Consider the following 12,944-nt stretch of genomic DNA (forward strand, 5'->3'; position numbering starts at 1 on the left):
CCTGTTGCCTAGTGTTTCTTGGTTCCTTGGTGATCTTACTGTGGCATCTGTATCCCATCCCCTCCTCCTTACCCCTCGTATGTGTTTGCTTCTGTGTCTGTCTGCTCTCTTCATATAACTCAGAAGTGATTAGGTTTAGGATATGGCACTAAACTGATAAGACCTCATTAATATAACAAAACCCTATTCTCAAATGGGATTATATCCATAGGTATAGGGGTTTAGATTTTAACGTGTATTTTGGAGGAACACAGTTCAATCCTTAACAATGGGAAAAACAATCCGAAGAGATTAATTTGCGAGATTATCTTTGAATTTTAGCACCCTTGGTCCCCAACAACACACCAAAGACTTCACTGGAGCAACTTCTTAATTGTCATTTTAGTCCATAAAAAAGGACTGTTACACTTCTGTATAATACTGATTGTATTCTGGTGTTACTAGTTTATCTTAAATTCAGAAGTGAAAACATTTGGAGATTGGCGATCTTAAGATGTAAAAGGAGTGAGGGACATAGGTTCTTCTATAAAACCTAGCTTTTTTCTTTAGTGTTGTACGGGCATTTATTTTGATAAATTTATGTGCTATTACCACCATGCGTCTGTCAGTTTGTCGTGCTGTGGTGGCTTGCGCGTTGCTGTGATGCTTGAAGGTACGCCACTGGTATTTCAGATATCAACAAGGGGTCACCTATGATGGACAGGTTTCAGTGGAGCTTCCAGACTTAGACACTAGAAAGAAGGACCTGGCGATCTACTTATAAAAACATTGGCCAGTGGAAACTTTATGAATAGCAGTGGAACATTGTCTGGTATAATGCTGGAAGATGAGCCCCTCCCTCAGGTTGGAAGACTCTCAGGATAACCACTGGAGAAGAGCTGAGCTACCTCCTCAAAGTAGAGTTAACTTCAATGACGTGGATAGAGTAAAGCCTTCGGGACTTTCATTTGCTGTTGTGGCACAAGTCAAAATGAGAAGAAACAGCTGCAAACATCCATTAATAATTGGAGGTTTGTATGTACAAAGTATGAATGTAGGAGAATTGGAAGTCGTCAGAAATGAAATGGAACACATAAAGACCAATATCCTAGGCATTAATGAGCTAAAATGGACTGGTATTGGTCATTTTGAATCAGACAGTCATAGGGTCTACTATGTCAGGGATGAAAATTTGAAGAGAAACGGCATCCCATTCATTCATCATCAAAAAGGAACATTTCAGTATATGTCCTGAAGTACAATGCTGTCAGTGATAGGATAATATCTACGTGCTTAGGATGACCAGTTAATGCGACAGTTATTCAAATTTGTGCACCAACCACTAATTCCCAAAAATGAAGAGATTGAAGATTTTTACTAACTTCTGCAGTCTGAAATTTTATCAGACATGCTATCCAGATACATTGTTAATAACTGGTGTTCGGAATGCAAAAGTTGGAAACAAAGAAGGATTGGTAGTTCGAAAATATGGCCGTGGTGATGGAAATGATGCAGAGATTGTATGATAGAATTTTGCAAGACCAACGACTTATTCATTGCAAATACGTTTTCTTCAACAACATAAACAGAGACTGTACGTGTGAACCTCACTGGATGGAAAACACAGAAATCAAATCAACTCCATCTGTGGAAAGAGATGATGGAGAAGCTCAGTATCATCAGTCAGAACAAGGCTGGGAGCAGATTTTGGAACAGACCATCAATTGCTCATATGTAAGTTCAAAGTGAAGATGAAGAAAATTAAAACAAGTCCATGAGAGCCAAAATATACCTCGAGTATATTCCAACTGAATTTCGAGACCATCTCAAGAATAGATTTGACACATTGAACACTAATGACCGAAGACCAGACCAGTTGTAGGATAACATCAAGGACATCATACATGAAGAAGGCAAAAGGTCATTGTCTTTAGGCTGGGTTCTCTAGAGAAGCAAAACCAGTAAAGCGTGTGTGTGTATGTGTATATATATGTATATATATATATATAAATATGTATGTATATATATATATAGAGAGAGAGAGAGAGAGAGAAACAGCGAAACAGCTCATGCAGTTGTAGAGGCTGTAAAGTCCCAAGTCCATGGGTCGGGAAAGAGGCTTCTCCTGATTCACGTAGCCACAGGGCCTGGCAAACCCCAGCTCGGCAGGCTGGGGAGCCAGGGCTGTTGCTCACAGGCTGTGAAGATCGATGAATCCCACAATTGGTAGGCAAGATGGCAAGGTAAGCTGCTGCTAGCTCAAATCCCAAGAACTGGAGGTCAGACGAATAGGAGCCAGCTGTAAGATCCAGAATGAGCAAAAGCACCAGAGCCCTACCTGAACGTCGGCCTGCGTGATATAGGCCACACACCCAAAGAAACTCTCCTTCAACCGACTGGCTACTCACGGCAGATCTCTTCATGGAGGTAATCATGTATCAGATCTCAACAGGGAAGTGATCAGGACGTTATCCGACTGCCAAAACACTGAGAATCATGGCCCAGCCAAGTTGACACACAATCTTATGCATTACAGTCATTAAAAAGACAGGAAAAAAAGAAAAGACCAAAATGGATGTCAGAAGAGACTCTGAAAGTTGCTCTTGAACGTATAGTAGCTACAGTGAACGGAAGAACTGATGAAGTAAAAGAACTGAACAGAAGATTTCAAAGGGTGGTTCGAGAATACAAAGTATAAAGTATTATAATGATATGTGTAAAGACCTGGAGTTAGAAAGCCAGAAAGGAAGAACATACTCAGCATTTATCAAGCTGAAAAAACTGAAGAAAAAATTCAAGTCTCGAGTTGCAATTTTGAAGGATTCTGTTTGAAGGACGCAAGAAGCATCAAAAGAAGATAGAAAGAATACACAGAGTCACTGTACCAAAAAAATTGATTGACATTCAGCCATTTCAGGATGTAGCATATGATCTAAAAATGATGGTACTGAAAGAATTCTAACCTTCACTGAAGGCATTGGCAAAAATCAAGGCACTAGGAATTGACGTAATGCTTTCTGAAAGTGAACAAAACTTGAAGCACTTACTGATGAAGGTCAAAGACACTACAGCTTTCAGTTTGGATTACACCTCAACATAACGAAAACAAAAATCCTCACTACTGGACCAGTAAGCAACATCATGATAAACGGAGCAAAGATTAAAGTTGTCAAGGATTTCATTTTACTTGGATCCACGATCAATGCCCATGGAAGCAGAAAAAGACCTCTTTAAGGTGTTAAAAAGGAAAGATATCACTTTGGATGACTAAGGTGCATCTGACCCAAGCTGTGTGATATTTTCAGTTGCCTCATATGCATATGAAAGCTGGAAAATGAATAAGGAAGTCTGAAGAAGAGTTGATGACTTTGAATTATGGCATTGGCAAAGATATTGAATATACCTTGGACTTCTGTAGAACAAACAAGTCTGTCTTGAGAGAAGTACAGCCAGCATGCTCCTTAGAATCGATGATGGTGAGACTTCATCTTACATTGGACATGTTATCAGAAGGGACCAGCCCCTGGAGAAGGACATCATGCTTGGGTAGGGTAGAGGATCAGCGAAAAACAGGAAGACCTTCGAGGAGATGGATTGACAGATAGTAGCTGCAACAATGGGATCAAACGTAGTGATGATTGTGAGGATGGCGCAGGGCTAGGCAGTGTTTTGTTCTGTTGTACATAGGGTGTCTGAGTCAGAACCGACTCAAAGACACCTGACAACAACAACATATGCTGTTAACCTAATCAGAACGTTGAAGTAAGTTCCAAATATACTCTGTGATTTTTGGGAATCGTGCCTTTCATTCACCTCCTATAAATATAAGAAAGTGACCTTACTTAAGGAAACATTATGCCCTGTTTTTACCACTTGTTGTCTCTGTGTTTTATTTCATTTATAAGTTCATCTGCTTAAATTTTATATTTCTAACAAACAGAACCCCCAAACCCATTGCCATTGAGTGGATTCAGACACATAGCGACCGTTAGGACAGAGGCTGTAAATCTTTATGGAAGGTGACTGCCCACATGTTTCTCCTGTGGAGCAGTTAGTGAATTTGAACTGCTAACCTTTTGGTTAGCAGCTGGGTGTTTTAACCAACGCACCACCAGGGCTCCTATTAAGTTAAATACATAACAAAATAGTTCTCAACAATGTTGGTAGTTTTCTTTTTTAAAATAAATTTTACTTGCTCACTTCAGTCCTTGATTCTTTTTTTCTTTTCTTCAAGAACTATTCAAATGTGATTTTTTTAAACATTTTGATTTGTTACGTTTGTTCAATGGCATCATCCCCCTGCTGGGGAATTTTGCTTGAAATCTGTTAAAAGGACACAGATGGCGTTTTATTTCCTGGGGGATATTTGGAAAATGAATTAACAATGGCGGTGGAGATGAATCAGTTTGTTTTATGCGCTCAGCATAGTTTCGTGACTTAGTCATTGCCTCCATTGTGCTGCTTCTGGGGGTGGGGGTGAAGATCAAGGCCTATGTTTCTGAGCTATCTTCTTACACCCACCAGGTTCTCCTGCGCTGCCCAACAGCATGGTATACTTTGGAAGCTCTCAGGAGGAGGAGGACGTTGAGGAGGAAGATGATGAGACGGAAGACATCAAAGCAGCCACCAACAATGCTTCATCTTCATGCCAGTCAACCCCCAGGAAAGGAAAAACCCACAAGCATGTTCACAATGGGCACGGTGAGTTCACTATTGAATTTGCTTTTTAAAATTTATTTTAATAGGATAAAATCCAAAGCTTTTGGTGAGATACCTGGAAGAGATCATCTTTTGACAAGACATGAAGTGATGAAGGCTGTATAGCTGATTGGTGGCAAAGCTAGTTCTGGATGCTTCTCTAAGAACCAGAGACTTTATGGGCAGAGAGATTAGTACAACACAGCACAATCAAGGGTATTCTAGAGGAATAGATAGTGGAGTGTGAATATTCTTACGTTGGTGCCTATGATAAGTTCTTAAGAACTGCAGACAAATCCCATCTAAATGGGAACACTTGTATTAGTTCCCTGGTGCTGGCATATCACATTACCACTCAGCTGGTGGCTTGAAACAACCTTCCGTCTCGGTTTTGACTTCAGCCAGAATTCTGAATTCATGGTGTCTGTAGGGCCATGCTCTCTCCAAAGGCTCTAGGGGGGAATTCTTTGCTTTGCTGGCTTGTGGCAGCATCATCACTTCAGTCTCTGCTTCCATCTTCACTGGGCCCCCTTCTCTTCTCTCTCTCTCTTTTTCTGTGCGTCTCTGTTAAGGACACTTGTCCTTGGATTTATCACCCATCCCAATAACTTCGCACAGTCTCCTTGTCTTTCCATGTGTCCTTTTGTCTCTTACAATGACACTCTCATCGGATATAGGGGCCACAGTAATCTCCTATGATTTTTATCTTGATCTTTACCTTAGTTATATCTACAAAGATCCTATTTCCATGTAAGGTCACAATCTTAGGCTCTTCATAGAAATGAGTTTTGGGAGGGACAGTATTAACCCACCATAGTGATCAGGAAGATTTTGTGAGGAAACTTTGGAGATTAATTTTTCATTGAGATTTCAGCAGGTAGAGATAGTGGAGAAAGACCTATTATTCATCATATGGAATCCAGAAGATGCACAGAGTTTATGAAGGAGACTGATTTTCCCTCTAGTATTACAGGACATAGGAGAAGTGGCCAGAAAGACAGGAATAACAGGTTTGAGTATCAGTTAGAGGAGGCTCCTTTTAAATAACTTGGCTGCAGAAAGTGCCCAGTGGTTTTCAACAGGCGGGAGACTTAATTGGAGTTGTGCTCTGGAAAGATTAGGCTGGCAGTGATTACAAGGATTTTCTAAAGAGATATGATTTGAAGAAAATGAAACAAATTAGAAGGCTGTAACTGTAGGCAGTTACCTGGCCCAAAGGTAACAAGGACTAAAAATTGGTTCTTGGCAGTATAAATAGGATATAATAGAAATGTAAAAAGGCAAGTGAGCTATGGAGAGATTAGAGACCGTACTGAGAGGACATGTTGGAGTAGCATAGGGTAGGCAAAGCAAGGAAGACAAGAGAAAAGGAGAGTGAAGCAAAGAGAATGGGGTGTTGGGAGCAACTATGGCTGCTATTTGTTGAGCTGCACCTCATGTCATTTAGGACTCACAGAGGCCTTATTAAGTAGAGTCCCAGTTTACAAATGACACAGAATCCATGCTGTGTATCACTGATGGGGAGGCAAAGAAGATTTCTCATTTTCTCTCAAGGCCTTTGCACTGAGCTACCACTTGTCTTTCTGGAGTCTTGAAAATAGAAGTTTGGGGGCAAGTTGTCGTAACAGAGCTTAGAAGAGATGGAAGTCTATGTCTAGCTTTCGTCATTGGCCATTTCTGCCTTGTCAGTTTAATGATGGTTCATCTAACCCACCTCTTGTTTAGGTCTGTGTTTAGGTGGCATATAAATTTAGTAGAAGACGTGACCCCTTATTAGCGCTTAAACCGTTTAGTTGGGGAGATGGGTCCAGCGTTACCAGTGTTTAATTCAAAATGGTAACTAAATTTTAGCTCAAGTTTTCAGGAAAAAGGATTTTACATGGAGCTGTCGTCGGTAGCAAACCTTGATAGCTGAAATAGGGCTGCCTGTCTAAGTTGGAACAGGTACAGGTGTAGAGCTAAACTTTCTAGGGAGGAACGGCATGAAATATGGAATGTGTAATACTGTGTGGTGGTGGGATGGTAGAGAAGTTGTCCCGTCAGTGTGGAAGGACGTACTTTGGGGTGATTTGAAAGGGAAGGATAGCGTTAATAACAGAGCCCTGCTGGGCAGGAAGAAGAATCCAAATATTAATTTGTAGTGAATAGAGAACTTCCGCTGATTTTAAATGTGGAAATTAGATGAAGTAGATCAAGTTCAGAAAGATTCCTCTGGGTAGCCAAGTTTAGTCTGAAATGAAAGGGAAAAGGGATATGGTATAGATGTGTGCAAGAAGCATTTTGAAGTTAAACATGATGAGGTTTTCACAGCTGACTGGATAGGCAGACTTGAAAGTAGTAGAATAGAAATGAGGAAGGGAGTTAAGGGGGAGGAGAAGTTAAGAACAGTGTTATCTGTTGAGGTGATGGTAAAGAAAACAGAAGCCCATAGACCGGGGGCTTATCATGGAGTTTCTGGTTGAACCTGTCAGAAAGAATGAGCTTTCTGGGAGAGAATGTCAAAGAATGAGACTTGTGGGAATCTTTTTTTTTCTTTTTTTATCACTGAGATGTCTTGTTTTTTGTTTAATAGAGAATCAAGAGGAAATAAATATGGACAAAACGTGAAATTAGCTTTAATTTTATATCTGTTAGTCACTGTGTGTCCAGTGATAGAAATGTGTTTTCATTAGTATAAGATCAGAATGATTCCTGAAAATATGTCTATATTTTTTCATCCTCTTATTATAACCAGGCAGGTGAATTCCTCTGTCATGTTGAATGGCTAAATTAATCCCGTGTGTACTTCTTGGGTTTGTGGTTGTGTCTCCAACTCCGTTCTTTTTCTGGCTTGGTGGAGACTTGTGGTTCACCAGGCAATTTTCTCATAGATCCAACTTCTAATGTCAGAATTTATCATGTTTCATGGGCATGGATCTTATTATTTTAAATTTTCTTTTTACATGAGCTGCAGGGTGATTACGAGAAGGGGAGTGGATATCTGGCAGCAGTTCTGTGAAGGGGGTGGGGTGAGGCTGAAGGAATTGGCCACATTCTTTTCATCTTAGGAAAGAGGATAATGGTTGTGCATTGATCATTGTCATTACAATGAAGAAAAAGTGTTTCCTGGTCTGTCCGTATGTTTATAGATCTGCACATACATGTGTACACACAGAGAAACTTCTAGGTTTTCAAGATGTTAGGAGATTTTACTATTTCCAACAGTTAATGTTTGCATAAAAACAATATTGGGGTTACAAAGGGTTTTCAATTTTTGCTTTGGGGATTTGTTTCCTGTTCCAAACATTTTCAGCGGTTCTTTTGGATTTGTTTTCTGTACTAATGCATTTTCTGTCTTTTGGTCGAGGTCTGTGTAGGATAGTGCGTGTCCCGGACTCTAGTGTCGGAGGGCTCCGTGGGAGTTGGGGGAGGGCGAGTGTCTCAGGTTAGGCTTTCCCACATGTCCCCTCTTACTGCCTTTTCTGCGTTTGTGCTCCAGCCCTTCTCCTTCCCTTCCTCCTCCCTTCTCTCTGACTCAGCTGTCTTGTCATCTTCCACGCTGGAGACATAGGTTACGCTGGAGGAGTAGTAGAGAGGAAACCAAAGTGCACACAGGCCGTCCCCGGGTTACCAACGAGTTTCATTCCTGAGTCTGTTGGTGTAAAAATGGCATGGAGGCGGTGTCTGACCTCCTCGAACTTCATGAGAGGAAAGCAGAACTAAGATCAGCAGCCCAAGGCTAACTCCCATGAGGCAGAGGCCAGACAAGCCTCCTCTCTCCGCCATCTTTACTAATTCTGACACCAACCGTCCCTCCCACAGCACTCTCTACTTCTCTGCTGGGTTCCATAATTCATTGCAGTGGCCACACAGCACTCACAGACAACACTAACGGTTATGGGATTTATTAGAGAAGTAGCAATTACAGTTCAGGCTCAGGAACACTCAGGATACAGTTCTTCCATCAGGACAGCCTCTTCCCAGCTGTGCTTGCAGGCACACCTCTCCCTGGCCCTCAGCCTCTGCCCAGAGGCACTCAGCATTCTCTGTCCTTAGGCCGGGAAGCCCACCACGCCATCTCTTGCTGTCGGGTCCCTCCTTCCTTAGTGGCGGTGGGCTCCTCCTCTCTGCTCTGGAATTGGCTCTCTTTTAAGGCAAAACTGACCAGTCCCCTTGGTAGGCCACAATTACCCTATCACACTATCACCTGTGTGGGACTTATAAGGCAATGGCTAGAAAGGCCACACACAAAAGTAATTAATTGCACCGCAGTCGGATTTGTAGGTAAGTTAGGTACAGTTCGTATCTAACCGCAGTCAAATGTTTGTCTTAGTATATGGTATATAGTGTACTTTTCTATGCATAAAAATCATTAAACACTTAAGATACCCTAAAACATCTTTAACATAATAATACGGTAATAATAACGTTTTGATGTGTGTTTTTTCGAACCATCGTGTACCTTGGATTTTTAATATAATAGGGTTTGCAGGGGTTGGTTCGTAACTGCGGGTTGTATGCAAGTCGGACATCCCTAACCGTGGACTTCCTGTTCTTATGAACACTTCTGTGCTTTCTTTAATGAGACATTTTGAAACCAAAGTTGCAAACCCCTTTTGAAGTCCTTGTCTGCTAATTCTAATAACTGAGTAACCTGAGGGTCTGCTTCTAATGATCTTGTTTTCTTGATGGTCGGTCACATTTATGTCTTCTAATTTTTAATTGTATTCCAGATACTGTGTGTGAAAGGGTGCTGTAGTAGAATTTATCTCCGAGGAGTGAAGCCCTTTTCTTCTTTCTGGCAGTTCAGATGAAGGGCTGCCCACTCAGATTCTCCTGGAGTCCAGTGGGGCTGTGGCTCACAGCTGTAGTTAGACTGAGTTCATCTGTGAGTAGCCCAGCCTCCAGACCTCTGCCTTTTTGCTGGTGTTGGTGTTCGAGCTGGAAGGGGATTGGCTGCATTTTTGGGTATTTTGGTTTGCCTTTGGATTCAGCTCCAGCAGAGCCCTGGAAATCATCATGGTGAGAGCGAGTGGATTGTGCAGTTTCTGCCTGTCTGCACGCCCCTGAGCTTGGGGCAGGGGTCATTGCGGGCCCATGTGATCTGTGTTTGTTTCCTGCTGTCCCATACTCCTGTCCAGAGCCACGGCCTAATTCCTGCAGAGCCTTTTCAGACCCGTTCCAAGATCAGTCATCCACCCCTCGGCATTTCTGTCTAGAACTTGGTTCATCTGCTTTTCTTAAATTGGGGGGAAAAAAAAGAAAAAGTTGTTGCCGTCCAGTCTGTTCTGACTCATGGTCACCCGTGACAAAGTGCAGTTCAAAACAAAGGAAATGCTCACAGACACCAGTCTAACACCATTATGATTTTTCCAGGGAAATTACTTAGTGAAATTTCAGCAAAGGTTATGCCCAGACTGTTACAGAAAAGTTTAAGTTTGCGTGTTCCTAAAATTGCTACATTTGTGGAGTGGTTGGGATGAAGCAGTGGAAATCCTATTTCACTACAAAAAGTGCTGAAACATCATCATAGGGTCTTTGAGGGTGGTCCTTACTGTATTGGCCATGGTTAACCATTTATGGAGTTTTATGGAGCTGGTTTTTCTGTCAGGCATAAAATAAGTTTATCTTCTGTGCATTTGAGAAACGTGTAAGACCCTGTGTTAACTTAAGCACTTTGGCAGATAACACAGATGAACGAGGCATATAGGCTCTACCCCATGGAGCTAGTGGTATAGAACACTCCTTGACAACCCTGTCAGAAATGTCCAGAAAAATTCAAGCTCTGTCCGTATGTTTCTTCTGATCACACAGGTTTTAATGCCCCAATCATATGCACCACCCCCGATGTCGTTTGTGTTTCTCGAACACTCTGTTCCTGTCACTTGTCTACATCCCATTCTTGTGTCCTGTACACCTCACGCTCAGGTGTACAAGTCTATGACGGCAAGGGCTCCTTGAGTCAAAGTAGCTACAATAGTCCAGCGTTCGTTTGGGCTCTATTAAAAATGGTGTTGTGCAGTTTTTGTAGACATTTGTGGGTTTTGTGTGGTTTTTCTTTTTTTGGGCACCTGATAAACAAGTCTTCTGTTCAGTGCACGTGAAGAGAACATATGACCCAGTTCCCCTTTTAGTGTGAGGGGATCATCATGTAATGGGACGGTTACATGTTATTTCTCTCTACCCCTGTCTTTGCCCCTCCCTTCTTGAAGGAAAGGGGTTAGTTACTCCAGCGGGACTCTTTGGCAAAGCTGTATATGAATCATGTTTATATTGTGGAACGATGAACTAGGGTAGCATTTTTCAGGCTAGATTCGAGTGGTCGTAGTTTAGAGGCAGGAGGACTCTTACCGAGGCTTCTGTGCTAGCCTTTGCAGGATCCCAAGTTTCATTTAAGCAAGGAGGTGTCCTTGACATGAAGTGTAAAAATCAAAATCAGAGATTTTAACACACTGAGGATGGCTTGGTGTCAATGGAAATAAGGGTGCACTTGAAAATACAGGTCTGTAGTCAGTCCAGGACCCTGTGGGCTGTACTGTATGGGATGAGGCCTTGAGTGAGTTAGTTGAAGCTTCCTGATCTTGAGTCATTTTGGCAAATGCCAAATTTGTTAGGTGAACTTCAGCCCTTTGCATTGCTAATAAGACTAGAGTTGAGGGAGCTGAGAAAATAACACGATTCAAAAGCAAGGGCTTCAGGCTCTGACCTAGTTGGCTTTCAGTTGCTAGCTGTCTGCCCTGGAGCCAGTGGCTTAATGCTTTTCAGTTCCTGGTGTGTAGGGCAGGGATGAGGTGAAATGTTTGTGTAGGCACGCTGTTAACCATGTGTGTACACCTGCTCATTGTGGGATGGTTTTCTGATTACTAAGTGGTCTCTCACAGATCTCCTTCCTTTTGAGAGTTTGATTGAGGGCTGTTCTCCATGAACGAATGATATTAGGAATACTGTCCTTTTCAGGGTATATTCGCCTACATTCTCTTTGGATTCTATTATTGTACAGTAGTCATTGTGCAGTGGTCAGGGCAGGTCATGTTCCTGCTTTCCAGTTGAGGAAATGGAGGTTTTATCCCAGGTCTTGTCCCCGTCACCATAAATGGCAGAGTTCAGCCAAGAGTCAGGCTCTTACAATGCCTGTTGCAGTACTCCGGCCCCTCCACCAGTCTGCTGTAGGGATGAAAGCTTGACCACTTGCTGTTGGTGATGGGTAGAGTCCTCAGTGTGAATGTGGACTTCCCGCTTCCTTATTATCTGGTACACAGTGTCAAGAAGCTGACCCCACAAGCCACTGCTGGAACATTGGCTTCCATCTCCAGTCATGCTATTGCCGCATGGTGTCAATGTCTTTGGAAGCCAAATAATAACACCCCAAAGGAAGCCAGTGGAGGCGAGTGGGCTGGAGCCAGGTCAGAAATGTACCGGCCATTTGGAACGCCTCTTCGGTTCCAGTTGACACCAAGAGACAGAGGTGTCAGTTTTGTAGAAGGCCAGTTTCAGCCACGGATTTTGTCAGTATTCCAGAAAAGCACTGAGCTTAAGTTACTTTGTTGGCTGTGCTGCCTTTCACTCTGTTTGCATTCTGCTTTTATTTAAAGAAGGGAAACCAAGGTCAACAGTTGTTGAAACGAGTACTAGCAGTCCTCGGTGGTGAGTACAGAGCTCAGCGCGCCCAGGCAGCAGGCACTAGTTGAATGTAAAGATAAGGGGATGGAAGAGGCTGTTAATATTTTCAACAGTACAGAAAAGAATTATTGGCATTAGAAGCTCTCACCCAGAAGTGGTAGAACTTAAATGTAGCCTTCTTTCAAGATTAAAGATTTTGCCGTGGAATGTTCTCATATCTAGAATTGCTCTTTCGCCAGCCATCTCTGGATGACGGAGATAACACTATAATACCAAGTTGTCCAACATACATATTTGTTTGTTCCTACAAAGGTCTTTGTCACCAGGGTCATTATTTCATGCCCTGTTTCAGCGACTACAGGCTAAATGTAGCCCTGGGGTCACAGTGGTTAGGAGCTCGGCCGCAAGATTGACAGTTGGAATCCACCAGCCGCTGCTCCTTGAAAACCCTACGAGGCAGGTGGCAGTTCTCCTCGGTCCTGTAGAGTCCTATGAGTCAGAATCGACTCGACAGCACTGGGTTTGGTTTTTTGGTTGCGTCTGCTAATTAGCCATGTGTTCCTAGGTAAGGTGTTTAACTTTTGGTTCAGCGAAACGAGCGGGTTAGAGTGGGTTAGCATCCATTCGTTCATTTCTCAGCATAAAGTAGTAGTTCCTGAGGGTGTCTC

The 12,944-nt window shown here is 42.5% G+C and overlaps 1 protein-coding gene across 2 annotated transcripts in view; it reads left to right on the top strand.

Moving 5' to 3' along the window:
- The window catches only part of JARID2 (jumonji and AT-rich interaction domain containing 2), a 294,431-nt gene that overhangs the window by 225,805 nt on the left and 55,682 nt on the right, over positions 1–12,944 (top strand). For both annotated transcript variants that reach the window (XM_004382977.2, XM_023737473.1), the window contains exon 5: positions 4,504–4,680. In XM_004382977.2, the coding sequence (XP_004383034.1) occupies positions 4,504–4,680 (177 nt within the window). The remainder of the gene's footprint in view (positions 1–4,503; positions 4,681–12,944) is intronic.

This window comes from Trichechus manatus, unplaced genomic scaffold (assembly GCF_000243295.1).
Source record: "Trichechus manatus latirostris isolate Lorelei unplaced genomic scaffold, TriManLat1.0 scaffold00103, whole genome shotgun sequence".
Classification (NCBI taxonomy): Eukaryota; Metazoa; Chordata; class Mammalia; order Sirenia; family Trichechidae; genus Trichechus; species Trichechus manatus.